This window comes from Erigeron canadensis, chromosome 9 (genome assembly GCF_010389155.1).
Source record: "Erigeron canadensis isolate Cc75 chromosome 9, C_canadensis_v1, whole genome shotgun sequence".
Lineage (NCBI taxonomy): Eukaryota > Viridiplantae > Streptophyta > Magnoliopsida > Asterales > Asteraceae > Erigeron > Erigeron canadensis.
The window spans coordinates 3593810-3607054 of record NC_057769.1 but is presented as its reverse complement, the minus strand read 5'-3'; the positions used below and the strand labels follow the sequence as shown (position 1 = coordinate 3607054).

Sequence of the window (13245 nt, the reverse complement as noted above, 5' to 3'; positions counted from 1 at the left end):
ACCATATTTCCAAGGCGATTTCACATGAGCATAAAATATGATCAATTAATTCCTCTCCTTCCTGACACATACCACAAACCATGCTGCCAAAGTAGCAATTCTTAGTTCTCAAGGCGACCAATGTCGGTACTCTGTTCAATGATACCCGCCACATAAAGATGTTACACTTCTTTGTTACCCATCTTGACCATTTGAGAACAACATTCTCATCTTCATTTCTCCCTTTTCTCAGAAATTCTTTGACATTCTTTACCACTAAACTGCTATCTTTACTTCTTGTCCAAATCCATCTATCTTTTAGTTGGTTGAGAACGATCCCGCTCATCAATCTTCATAGTCCTTCCAATTCTGTTAGCTCCTAAGAAGTCGATGGAGAACGAGTCCATAGACATTCTGACCCAAAAACATTTGCTGTTGTACCCACTCTATCTTTGACATAACACTTTTTTTCTTTTTCGAGTTTAAACAATAAAGGAAAAGAAACTCGTAATGGCTGGTCACCAACCCATTTGTCAAGCCAAAAACGTACCTGATCTCCCGACCCACAAACTCCCTTGAAGCACCCTATCAACGAGTCACCATTAGCTTTCACGTTACCAATACACTTCACAATTGATTTCCAAACCCCCAATACACCACTGTTACTAGGCAAAAATTCCCAACATCTTTTCGTATTATGAATGGAATCAATGACTTTTCTCCAAAGAACCCCCTGTTCATTCTTATACCTCCACATCCACTTTGAAAGTAGAGCTATATTAGAATCTTTGAGCTTGCTAAGTCCTAAACCACCCAAATTAATAGGAGTTGTAACCTTTTCCCACGAGACCCAATGTATTTTCTTGGTGTCTCCCGAGCCATTCCAAAGGAATCTTCGAATGATAGACTCCAGCCCGTTTATTACTTTCTCCGGAACTTTGAACAAAGAAAAGTAATAAGTAGGCAGACTCTCCATGACAGCTTTGATCAAAATCACCCTCCCCGCCATCGAAATGCATCTCGACTTCCAAACAGCAAGTCTGGCTTCAAATATGTCGAACAAGAAGTCCCAACTAGCAATTCGGTTCATGTTACCTCCAATTCTAATACCCAAATGATCAAAAGGAAAAGACCCCTCCCTACATTTAAAGCGACCCGCCAGCCTACTTACTTCACTGTTTTCAACCCCAACCGCAAACAAAAAAGATTTATTTAAATTAATTTTCAAACCCGAGACAATGTGAAATACTTTCAACAGATGTGTAACTTGTTTAAGATTCTCCTCTTCCCATTCCCCCATAAACATACAATCGTCAGCATAGAGTAGATGTGAAAGAATTGGCCCTTGGTTAGGAAGTTGTATCCCACGTATCCTCCTAGCCTCACATGCTCTTTTCGGCATAACCGAAATGACCTCCATAACAAGTAAAAAAAGGAATGGGGATATGGGATCTCCCTGCCTCATCCCTTTTTTACAATGAAATTCGAACGTTGGTGATCCATTGACTAGAACAGAAGCTCTGGCTGACGAAAGAATTCCATGAACCCAATTGCACCATCGTTTTGGAAAGCCTAAATTTTGCATATTACTGATCAAAAAACCCCAATTTACATTATCACATGCTTTGTTGAAATCTACCTTCAAAATAAACATCTTCTTTTTATCTTTTTTAGCCCATGGAACTGCTTCATTCACTATCAAGGGACCATCAAGAATGAGTCTATCACTCAAGAACTCCGTTTGAGTATCCGAAATTAAATTGCCAAAAACTCTTTTTAGACGATTCGCCAGAACCTTTGAGACTACTTTGTTGATACACCCGACCAACGTTATTGGTCTATAATCATCCAGGCAGCCTGGATCTTTGGTTTTCGGGATAAGGGTAATGAAGGTCGAGCCACAACCCCTACTGATCTCACCTAAGTCGAAAAATCTATTAAATATCTTTACAAAATCATTTTCGAACTTACCCTAGTCCTTCTTAATAAATCTAAAATTGAATCCATCGGGTCCCGGCGCCCTGTCATCCCCGCATGAGAATACAGCTTCTTTAATCTCCAAAATGTTGAACCTTTCAACTAAACTGACCGCCTCTGAATCGATTAGTTTAGGGCCCAAATCACAAAACATTTTCGATCTATCTTGTCACTCTTCATGAAACTTGTTTCTATAAAACTCCAACACTTTACTTTTAACGACAGACGGTTTTGTAACCCAGTTATCATCAACCAGTAGCCCTGGAATATTGTTACAAACCCTTCGATTATTAATATGTCCATGAAAGAAGCTGGAGTTTTCATCACCATCGATCGCCCATTTGATTCTTAACCTTTGCTTCATATCTTGAACCTTGTTAAATTACAATTCATAAAGTTTCTTTTTACCTTCCACTCTGGTCCATTTTTCATCCTCTGATAGTTCTTCCTCCTCCATCTTCAAGTCCAGTTCCTCAAGTTCCAATCGACATAGTTCAGCTTCCTCTTCATCTTTTTTCTTGAAATCATCTCTCCACTTTTTTAGCTTTTCCCTTAGCCACCTGAATTTAAGCATGAGAACCACATCGGGCTGACCCACTCCTTGGAAAGTCTTGAACGCCTCTTTAATTGTCTCTTTGAAACCCTCTTTGTCCATCCAAGAGTTAAAAAAATGAAAAGGTCTAGGTCCAAAATTTCGATCAACCAAGGATAATAATATCGGGTTATGATCCGAGAACCGTCTCGGAAGAGCTCTAAAACATGCACCAGGCCAACTATCCACCACCTCCCTTCCAACAAGCAGCCGGTCAATCTTACTTAGTTTCTTCCCCCTCTCACCTTCCATCATAAACGTAAATTTACTACCTTTCATTTCAAACTCATGAAGATCAGTTGTATTGATAAACATATTAAAGGCTCTAGCACAATGTGACTTAAAAACAAAGCCTTTTTGTTCACCGGCCTCACGAACAGCATTGAAATCCCCAATCAAAAACCACAAACCATCATCACCCTTTCTTAAATCGGCTAATTTTTCCCATAACTCTCTTTTTGCCCTGTTGCTTTGTGGTGCATAAACATTGACAATAAATACATTCTCATCACATCCTTTGATTTTACCTTTAATCAAAAGATAACTTCCATCCTTAATACAGTCGCTTTTTTTAAAAACTTTGGGATCCCAGAGACAAAGAAGTCCACCAGATCTCCCACTAGCCTCCACAAAAACGAATTAACAATCACCATTCCCTCAATAACTTCGAACTAAATCAATGGGGATATCCCCACACTAAGTTTATTGAATGGCAATAAAAGAAACCTTTTCTTTGTTCTTAACTTCTTTAATCCAATCTGCCTTCCCAATCCCTCTAACCCCTCTAATATTAATTGATAATATATTCATTGATGTACAGTGTTCATATCTTCAATTTCAATGGTCTTCTTGACCCTTGGCCTTTTCCAAATTGACACCCACAATAATTCCAATATCCATTGTATCTTGAACTTCTTCTTCTAACATAGCTGTATCCACCTAGTTCTCCTCCAAGATCGCTTTGTCATCCTTCGAGCCTTGTGTTATTACTTCTTCCTGGGGATCAGGGGTCTGGCCTATATCTTTCGTTTTGGACTAGGTTTCTCTTTTTTCACTTATATCATTTCCTTCCTTATTGATCTCCATCCCTTGTGGGCTATTGGGCTCGACATTGTGTTCCAAAAACCCATCTAACGAATTAAAGTCAGAGGGCCCGGGCCTCTTTTTTGGCCTTAAATTATTAGCACGAAAATTAAATAAATCCCAGTTATTATTTGATCTTGAAACAACCACTTTTTCTTTATTCATTGTAGGGCCTGCCTTTTTTTTCTGCTTAGTGGGACCATCAGACATCGTATAGAACACTAATTTATTGTTAGACGTTTCATTATCTTTAACAGCATTTAATTCTTCTTCATGTGTCTCCATGTTCCCATGCAGCTCACGTGTTGTCCCTTCCCCTTCCATATTATTCCTTGTCCATTCACCTTCCTCTAATATTCCGGCCAAGTTGTCGGAATCATTAGGTTTTCCGTCACTCTTAGTCGATCCAGATTGATGAAGATCACCTTTAACTGGACCACAAGGTGGACACCAATCTATTTGTCTTTCTTCGATCCATACTCTATATCTCTTTTTTCTCCAAGTAATAGAGACCCTTTCACTTATTGGTTTCCCATCCCCGACCAGCAATCCAACGCATTCTATGGATTTGTTTTCATCAGTCTCCTTGGCATTTGAAGGACTAATGACCTTCCCAAATTTCTCGCAAATTTTGTTGGTCACTTTCGCGTTGGCTAAATGTAATGGAATCCCCAAAACACCAACCCAAGCTAAACGTTCGAAAGGCATGGACTGACCCATCCACACATCCAGCTTTGAGAACCATTGCTCCCATCTTTTATCATTGGCAATAAAATCCTGAGCATCTTCCTCAGAGACAAATTGCAAGAACATTGACAGACCCCCTACATACTTAATTTTCAGCCCAGTTAACCCAAGCTCTCCAAGCCACCCATGAAGAGCAACCAGAGCGTCAAAAGATTTACACCTGCCAACCAAAGCACTGCGATGGCAATCTACCAATCCACACATAGATTCGTCGATTTTTACTTCCACTTCCTCCTTCTCCTTACCAACCTCCCCTTTTACAATATCACAATATGATCTCCGCTCATTAAAAGAGAAGGTTGGTTTGCTGGCGACGACGACGGCGATAGTGGTTTGATTACTAATGTAAAAGTAATTGATATAAATGGATAATGTAGTTATTAAAAGTTTATGATAAATGTTGTGTATTACACGTATTTCAAATAGCTATTATAAGTATTTCAAGATCTTTAAAATAATAAATAAAAAAGAAATGACATTTAAAAAAAATTAAAAGATAATAGATGTTTTATAATGCAATATAAATAAAACTTTGTTACTTTTAATAACTCGGTCAAAACAAAGGAAAGTGATTTTTACACGGAGCCTTTTGATTTATAACCAGAAATTTTGTACAAAGGGACAAGAATACCCTTAGATTAAGTCCATGATTGTTTTACTTTTCTTCCTGTAGTCATAATTGCCACAAAAACAAAAGTTACTCGTATAATTATAATAATAAATCAAACCTTCCCCCCATACATCACAATAGTTCGAGAGATTGTAATTCATTTCTGAATCAGTTTTGTACGTATACTTCATTTATCTCGATCTTGTAATCGTAATACTCCATTTGAGCGTTGTCAATCGTTTAATTTTAATTTTGGTTGTAGACTTCGAAGAAACCGCTTCAATTATCTTGATTTTCAAATGGCCTATGGAGCTTAGATTTACAACCAAATAGCATATTTCATGAATGCGATTTGTAGTCAATATTTGAGGGATGAATTTGCAAGCGATTAATTTGTTCGTTGTTGCGTAGCCCAGACCAGAGTTGTTACTGTTGTCAAATGACGTAATCAAAAAGATTTGAGGGTCATTAAAGAATGAGTCACGGTTCGGACCGGGTTTCGGCCCTTGCACATCTCTATTCTAAGCTCTTCAAATGGAGTATTATGATGTATCAGTTTTGACTTTTGAGCATGGTTAGGCATTAAAGGGATTGTAAGACAGAAAGGTTTTGATTTATTATTTAATATAGGTTTTGTTTTTGTGGTGACTACTTTAAGGAAGAAACGTAAAAAAACTGTTAATACAGTCTAAGGGTGTTATTGTCATTTGCATAGAAATTCCTTTCACGAATCAAAAAGTTTAGTATAAAAATCACTTCCCTAAAAAAAACATGTAAGACTTGCCAGATAAGTAAAATTCATTGCAACAAGGCAGCTGGGTACATAACAACATAGAATTTCAATATCTAGAAAAAATGTAACTCATACAGTACCTCACAGCTGATTGTTAAATTCATTGCAACAAGGCAGCTGGGTACATAACAACATAGAATTTCAATATCTAGAAAAAATGTAACTCATACAGTACCTCACAGCTGATTGTTAAATTCATTGCAACAAGGCAGCTGGGTACATAACAACATAGAATTTCAATATCTAGAAAAAATGTAACTCATACAGTACCTCACAGCTGATTGTTAAATTCATTGCAACAAGGCAGCTGGGTACATAACAACGTAGAATTTCAATATCTAGAAAAAATGTAACTCATACAGTACCTCACAGCTGATTGGTAATAAATTTATTTACACACCATACAAGACTAATCCTTTCACCAGACAGATCAGCATGACAATTCACATTATAACATAACACTACACCCAGCATTTTTTATTTTTATTTTTTTAGATCAGCATGAGAATTCACACAAGTAACGTTACACCCAGCACCCTGTTTCCACTTCCTGCAAAACCCAAGGTGTTAGCAATCAAAAAGATGCTAATCATGCAAAGAGAAAAAAGTTTCATGTAAAAATGCATAAGAAACATAGCACTTTAGGCAAGCTCAGACTCAACCTTTATGCATATCAAACAGAATGAATCAGGCACAGAAGACAATATCCACGGAGCAAAGCAAGATGCCAACAACATACCTTGTGTGTAATACAAAAATAGAATCGATAAATCAATCCAAAACACCGCGAAAGTTTTATATAATCTACATACAAATTTCACACAAGAAATTCACACACTCTTGTATATCGTAGGATACAAATTTAAAAAAACTGCATCATACAGACGAGATGTAGACCACGATCATAGCCCAGAATCAGAGAAATTATTCAATTACCAAAGTTATCCAATGTTTTGCATTAGTTTTGGTAAAAAAAAATGAGTGACGGAGCATACAAGGGGAAAATAATATAAAGCACAAAGATTTACAAATCAGAACAAATAGTATAATTATTCTTTTAAAAAACCAGAATGTCACACGTAGTACCATGGTGTATTAGCTGCTCACCACTTACCATAGTTTCGGATATGTTATCCATTGAGTCAAACGGATAAACTAGAAAAAATCATTAACGAATAGATCAACTGAGATGATTCGAACAATTCAAACAGATAAAAAGTTGCTTGAAGTTTACTTTTTGGCACAAAACCTCCTTAGATCAGTTGAGTTTGTTAAAAAATTATCAGCTTATAAAATTTCTAAGACAAGTTTCATACCCTAGATATTTATAAAAGGAACAAAATACCTCGACAAAAGTGTTTTTGGTCAACCAAATCCGACCCAATTCAGCCAAACCAGAAAATATTGGTTTTGACCATACCCAACCAGCCCGCTTTTGCCACGTCTAGTCACAGTTATACTGAAGCAATTACCAGTAAAAGTTCACTAATTGGTCAATCACCATGAAATGTGTAGGTATCTAAGGACTAAAAAAATTGGTAGTTATAAACGCAAGAACACACTGCATCATTCAAATTGACTATTACAATGCCAACAACTCTGGATATCATATCAATATTTTTTTAGTAAAGTAGTATCTCCTAGTCAATGGAAATGAGGACCACTCGGATCAAATGGAGAATAACACGGACATCACATAAAGGACAATAAAAAGATGCCATGGGGACTAGGGGTATCGAGTGCAACGGAAAAACAGGTTCTAAAGTAAAAACATAGCATGATAATACATGGATAAACTATTTGGTAAGAATTAAGTTATAACTAACTTAAACCAGAATGGTACAAAAAATTGCATGTATAGATCAAAGGAACATAATAATTATAATTATTATTATTAATAGCAGCATCATCTTTCTTATTATTATTATTATTATTATTATTATTATTATTATTATTATTATTATTATTATTATTATTATTATTATTATTATTATTATTATTATCAGCAGCAACATCATCTTTCCTCTGAATACTTTCCGCTAGCATCTTTTGAAGATACTCGTGAAAGGCTTTCATATCAGGTAAATTAGGATCAATGTATGACAATTGCTCGAACGTCATCTGATCCATTATTAGTATTTTTTTTAGGTTATTATTAGGGTTTTTTTTCACTTTTTGGGGATTTTGATTTTGCGTTAGGTATCTATATATGGCACTAGATTGTATTACGCGGGCAATACTTATATAATTCTACTTAAATGTTAATATGTGATAAACATATATTTTGACAAATATAAATAAGGATATTAAAATGACTTCTGACAAGACACCCTCGTAAGTGAAATTACATCAAATGACTTAGGCTAATTTGCTACACGGTCTAAGGAAAAGAAGAGTTACAATGTTTTGTCAATGTTTTTAAGACTGAAATGGTCGACATTTGTCAATGTTTTGGTAACCATAGTGGGGTGGTAGTTCTCGGTGTCCGGCAAACTTTTCTGGCGGTGTCGGATGGTGGCCGGTCGGTCAGAGGTGGTGGTCGGAGTTTGTGGGGGAGAAGGAATTCAAAGATATTGTTTAATCCAATGTGTTTATTACAAATAGTACTTGTGGTTACAAACTTGATGATAATACCCTCATGTGCATTGCACATGAGAGGTTTAATAGGACAAACTAACGGCTGTTAGTGTTAAGGACAGTTGGCAATGAAAATGAAAAGTATAGTGACACTTAGTGATAAAAAAAAAAGTACATGGACGAAAATGCGAATCGAGCAAACCACATGGACGATTTGTGACAATTTCTCTAAAATATTTGTTTGAAATGTTATTAATATTATAAACTAAAATCAGTCAAAGGCATTTACATAATTTCATAGTTTTTAATCTAATTGGTGCATTACACAAACACAATCCAACATGATTTATAAACATGATTTACGGGAAAAAAAAAATCGGGTGTTTTAAAAAAGATATAAACTTATTATCAATCTGAAAAAAAAACCCAATAATTAAAATTGTATATAATGTTACCATAAATAGCATATGCATAATATCGTTTATCTGGTGCATTACATGAACACGTAATTAATGTTAAAGGTTGTAATCAGTCGTAGAATGATTATATATTAATTATTATAATCATAATCATCATCATCATCATATATCCTTAACTGACTTAACCTTAATTGACCACTCACAATCAGAATAATATTTTTCTTTCTTTCATGTTTCTCTCTCCCAATTCTAGTGGTGACACATGAGTTTGTACAATAACACTACAACAATGATAACAAATCCATAAAAGTAAGCTGTACAAACCCAAACAAATTTTATATATAACTATTTATATGTTATATGGGTTGCTTAATTATACAATTATTAAAGTAAATCAATCTTATTGCGTATTTTCACATAAAACTTATAAATGATATTATTAAATATACCTAAAAATACAAATTGTTCTAGATGTTTACCGCAAGTAAAGACCATTACCAAGCCCAAAACTAACTTTTGTTTATTTTGTACCACCAAACTTTGATATGATTTAAAATTCTTTTCACGTAAAACTTATAAATGATATTATTATATATACCTAAAAATACAAATTGTTCTAGATGTTTACCGCAAGTAAAAATCATTACCAAGCCCAAAACTAACTTTTGTTTATTTTGTACCACCAAACTTTGATATGATTTAATAATCTCTAGATATATATAAAAGAGATCACTTAATTCACAATTGAAGAAGTATGGACCCTTAGATGAAGTTCAACTTTTAATTAGAGCCATTAGATCAAATGATGATGTCATATACCTTATTTAACTTGTTAGATTTAATTTTGTATTAATAAATTAAAATTATTATTATTTCCTTATTTAAGTTTGTAGACATTAATAATTAATATTTTTAATTATATAATTATGGAAACTAATATTTTTATATAGAATTTCTTTTTTGATATAATATGTTTTTATTAAATTATATTTTTATATAGAATTTTTATCATATAACGAATAAAATTTGGTTATAAGGATTTTTGTATAGGATTTTTATTATATAACGTTTTTATTAAATCGATGTTTTTAAAACCGAACCGGATGTCAAACCGGCCTTCTTGATAAAGAATTAAAAAACAAATATGAAGTCTATAGTAAGATATCACAATTATATATCAAAAAAATAACTGTATGAAAATTGCAATGATGTTATGCATAGTTTTAACTTAGATTATCACAACATGCGATATATAGATTGATAATTAAATTAATTAGTAATTTTTGTGTATAACTAAATTATTCAAGCAAAATGTTAAAGCACAAGTACAATGACAATGCAGACATATCTAGATGAATGAAAGATATCTAAAGAAACGAAAACCTTTCTTCGCGAGACCTTTAATAGATGATGTATCAATTTTCAACTGTCTGGTCACTATTAACCAGAATCTAAACGACTACTAATGTAACTTCATGTTTTTTAGTGGTTTAATTCTTACCTGGTTAAATATTTATCAACTTATGATATTATAAAAATTTAACATGTAATTAATTGTATATATTTCCCGCGTATTACGCGGGTAATAATCTAGTTACATCACAATCTAATTTACTTACGACAAACAACATGTTAATGACTTCGAATAATCAATATCAATATTATTATTATATATTATTTATATATTATATATATGGTATGACATGTTATAATAATTAAGGAGGGTATTTTTTATAAATTATATACAATATAAGTATTAGTATTGTCATTTAATAAAAATAAAATAATTAAATCTGATCTAATGGTTCTAAATTAAAAATAGATATCATCTAAAGGTTCTTATTTATTTAGAAATTTTTTAAAACCTTGTTATATATATATTGTTATATATATATTAGTAGATTTCTGAGCGTTAATTTCATTATATACCCCTCAAGTATATGATATTATCAAAAAACCGTCCCCATTCAGCTTCCATGGAAAGTGTTACGTGGCTTCATTTCATCCTTTTAAATTACATCCTCATGCGAATGGGAGCTTTTCATTGCCTTAATAATTAGTGAGGTTGTATTAAATTTTTTCATACCATATATTCTTTAAAACTTTCTTAAAATTAAAATATGAAAGGAACACATAAATTGTTCACTTCTATTTCATTTATTCTCCTTACAAATGGTGACTATATGCATGAATGTCTATTAATTATGTCAAAGCCATCCTTGGTAATAACTTTTTACTATAATCAATCAAAATGATTACCACAATTTATTTATGTTAAATGTAAAGTTTTCTGTACTTTCCATTATAGATCAGTGGTTGAGCACCAACTTTAAATGCTAGAGGTCTCGAGTTCGAGACATGGGAAAAACATTTAAAAGGAATTTCACAAAAAGTCCTCCAGTGAAAGAGGTTTGTGTCCTGCAGAGGGAACAGAGTTTTGCCCCAATTAAATGTCGTGACTTCGGGAGGTTTAGTAGGTATTGAGGGTGAGGGGATCTCTAGCGCGGACCTGATTAAAACAACGTAAGCTAGATCTCCTATTGCGAGCAATTGATTCGCACCTTTCAAAAAAAATATATAAAAAGTTTCCTTTTCTAATAGAAAGCCAAAAGTCAATACCATAATTGGACTTTTATAACCAAACATCTCATTATAAATAAAGAAACTGCTCATTGTCACCCCAATACCTCGACGGTGTATGGAGGAATATCTCGATGGTGTATGAGAGAGATTAAGATGTAGGCAGACCTTACCTCTACCTAAGTAGAGAGACTGCTTCCAGTTTCCACCTAAATGAAAGAAAAAGCCCTCCGAACTTTGTGTATGGGATGAGAATCGAACTCATGACCTCTGTCTCCAGAGGCAAGGGTGTTTACCACTGATCCAACTGCTTTAAAACATCCCATTATATATATACTAAAAAATTATGTAAATGTGTAAACACTTTATGCTTGAAATGTACAAATTATTATTAAAGCCTTGTACTAATCTATATAAGGGTCTTAACCCTAACCATTATAACATACATTATGTTGTTCTAATGCATTCTTCTTTTCCCTCCAACATTTTTCTATTTCTATCTATTATATTGTATGTTGATTATTATAGTAATTGTTATTAATCCAAGATCAAGATTTATAACATTTTTGTGTATATGAAGCTGTGTTCGTTATTGTTTTCCTCCGTTTTAAAAACGATCCAAAGTCAGAATATCACATAAATATACGGATCTTTTTTCATCTACTTAAATTATAAATATCTTGAAAGCATTTTAGATTGATAACGTTGTTCTTATTTGGAACAAATGCCAAAAACTCTACGGAGAATGTAAATAAAAACTTATGATTTTTCTTGTTTTTAATATCCTTCACCTACTATTTTATTACTTTAACATCTATCTATATTACTGAAAACTATTTACTTCACCATTTAACATCCATCTAACCACATTGATAGTAATCTATTATTTTTTTTAAAAACATATCTCTTTTCTATCTCCTTAAATACATATCTTGAAAGCATTTTAGATTGATGAGTGTTTTTCTTGTTTGGAACAAATGCCAAAATCTACGAAGAATGAAATCAAAAGTTATGAACTTTTTTATTTTCATTATCCTTCGCCTACTCTTTTAATACTTTAAGCGTTTTTTTATAATACTAGAAACTACTATGAAAATCAAAACTATTACTTCACCATTCAACATCCACCTAGCCACACATTAATAGTCATCTATACTTTGTTGTAAAAAAGATTTTTTCTATCTCCTTGAATATATTATGATAAGAAATAAACATCTTGGAAGTATTTTAGACTTTTTTTTTCTTTTTTCTTTAACGGCAAATTTGGGCTCAGCGGCATGCCTCTTTATATACCAAACTCGAAACTTATATAGGGAAAATCCCTTGTCTCCATTCTTGGAAGCATTTTGCTTACACAAAGATTTAAATGTAAGACTTTTCAATTTTAGATTCCACCATATACCATGATGATATTGGTGGAAGCATTTTAGATTAATAAGTGTTTTTCTTATTTGAAACAAATGCCAAAAATATCTGAAGAATGGAACGAAAGACAACGATCATGACTGAACTTTGGAAAGTTGGGTATTAAATTGCATTCTTTAGGAATCAAGAATACAGAAACATGTAGGGAGTGGTTGGACTTTGCTTTTAAAATTCCCTTATAAAATAATGTTTATAATACTTCGGAGTATTATCTTATTCTGACACTAAAAAGACTGAATCTTAGTTTAATCCTTGCCTCCTAGTGGTCAAACTAATAACCTAATTCTATAGCTTAAGATCTGATTAACCACCATGTGCAATACCCACCCCAGATCTTGAATAAAACTTCCTTCCCACTAAACCCAAGTGGCAAGTACACTTGATCCTTTTCTATAGATTTTATACTTTATCTGTAGAGTATATAATTAGTACAAAATCTTAATCTTGCACAGCATATTTCTCC

At 33.2% G+C, this 13245-nt stretch overlaps 1 protein-coding gene and 1 long non-coding RNA gene across 2 annotated transcripts; both read right to left on the bottom strand.

Moving 5' to 3' along the window:
- Positions 1-358: 358 nt before the first annotated feature.
- On the bottom strand, positions 359-3358 carry LOC122581544. Its single transcript, XM_043753773.1, has 3 exons — positions 3275-3358; positions 2365-3172; positions 359-1899 (listed from the first exon to the last, which is right to left on the bottom strand). Exons 1-3 carry the CDS (start codon positions 3356-3358, stop codon positions 359-361), a joined length of 2433 nt encoding a protein of 810 aa, XP_043609708.1.
- A 2410-nt stretch (positions 3359-5768) lies between these two features.
- On the bottom strand, positions 5769-7651 carry LOC122582902. The gene is made up of 2 exons (XR_006321281.1): positions 6444-7651; positions 5769-6331 (listed from the first exon to the last, which is right to left on the bottom strand). It is a non-coding gene; the product is annotated as an uncharacterized LOC122582902 (long non-coding RNA).
- Positions 7652-13245: the final 5594 nt, after the last annotated feature.

Excerpts from the sequence above, each read along its gene's own strand:
- LOC122581544 (XM_043753773.1), bottom strand. The coding sequence starts at position 3,358 with ATGAATATATTATCAATTAATATTAGAGGGGTTAGAGGGATTGGGAAG. Across the intron at positions 3,173-3,274 it reads AAGTTAAGAACAAAGAAAAG|GCTAGTGGGAGATCTGGTGG; the intron begins GTTTCTTTTATT and ends GTTTTTGTGGAG. Across the intron at positions 1,900-2,364 it reads AAAATGGACCAGAGTGGAAG|GTGAGATCAGTAGGGGTTGT; the intron begins GTAAAAAGAAAC and ends TTTTCGACTTAG.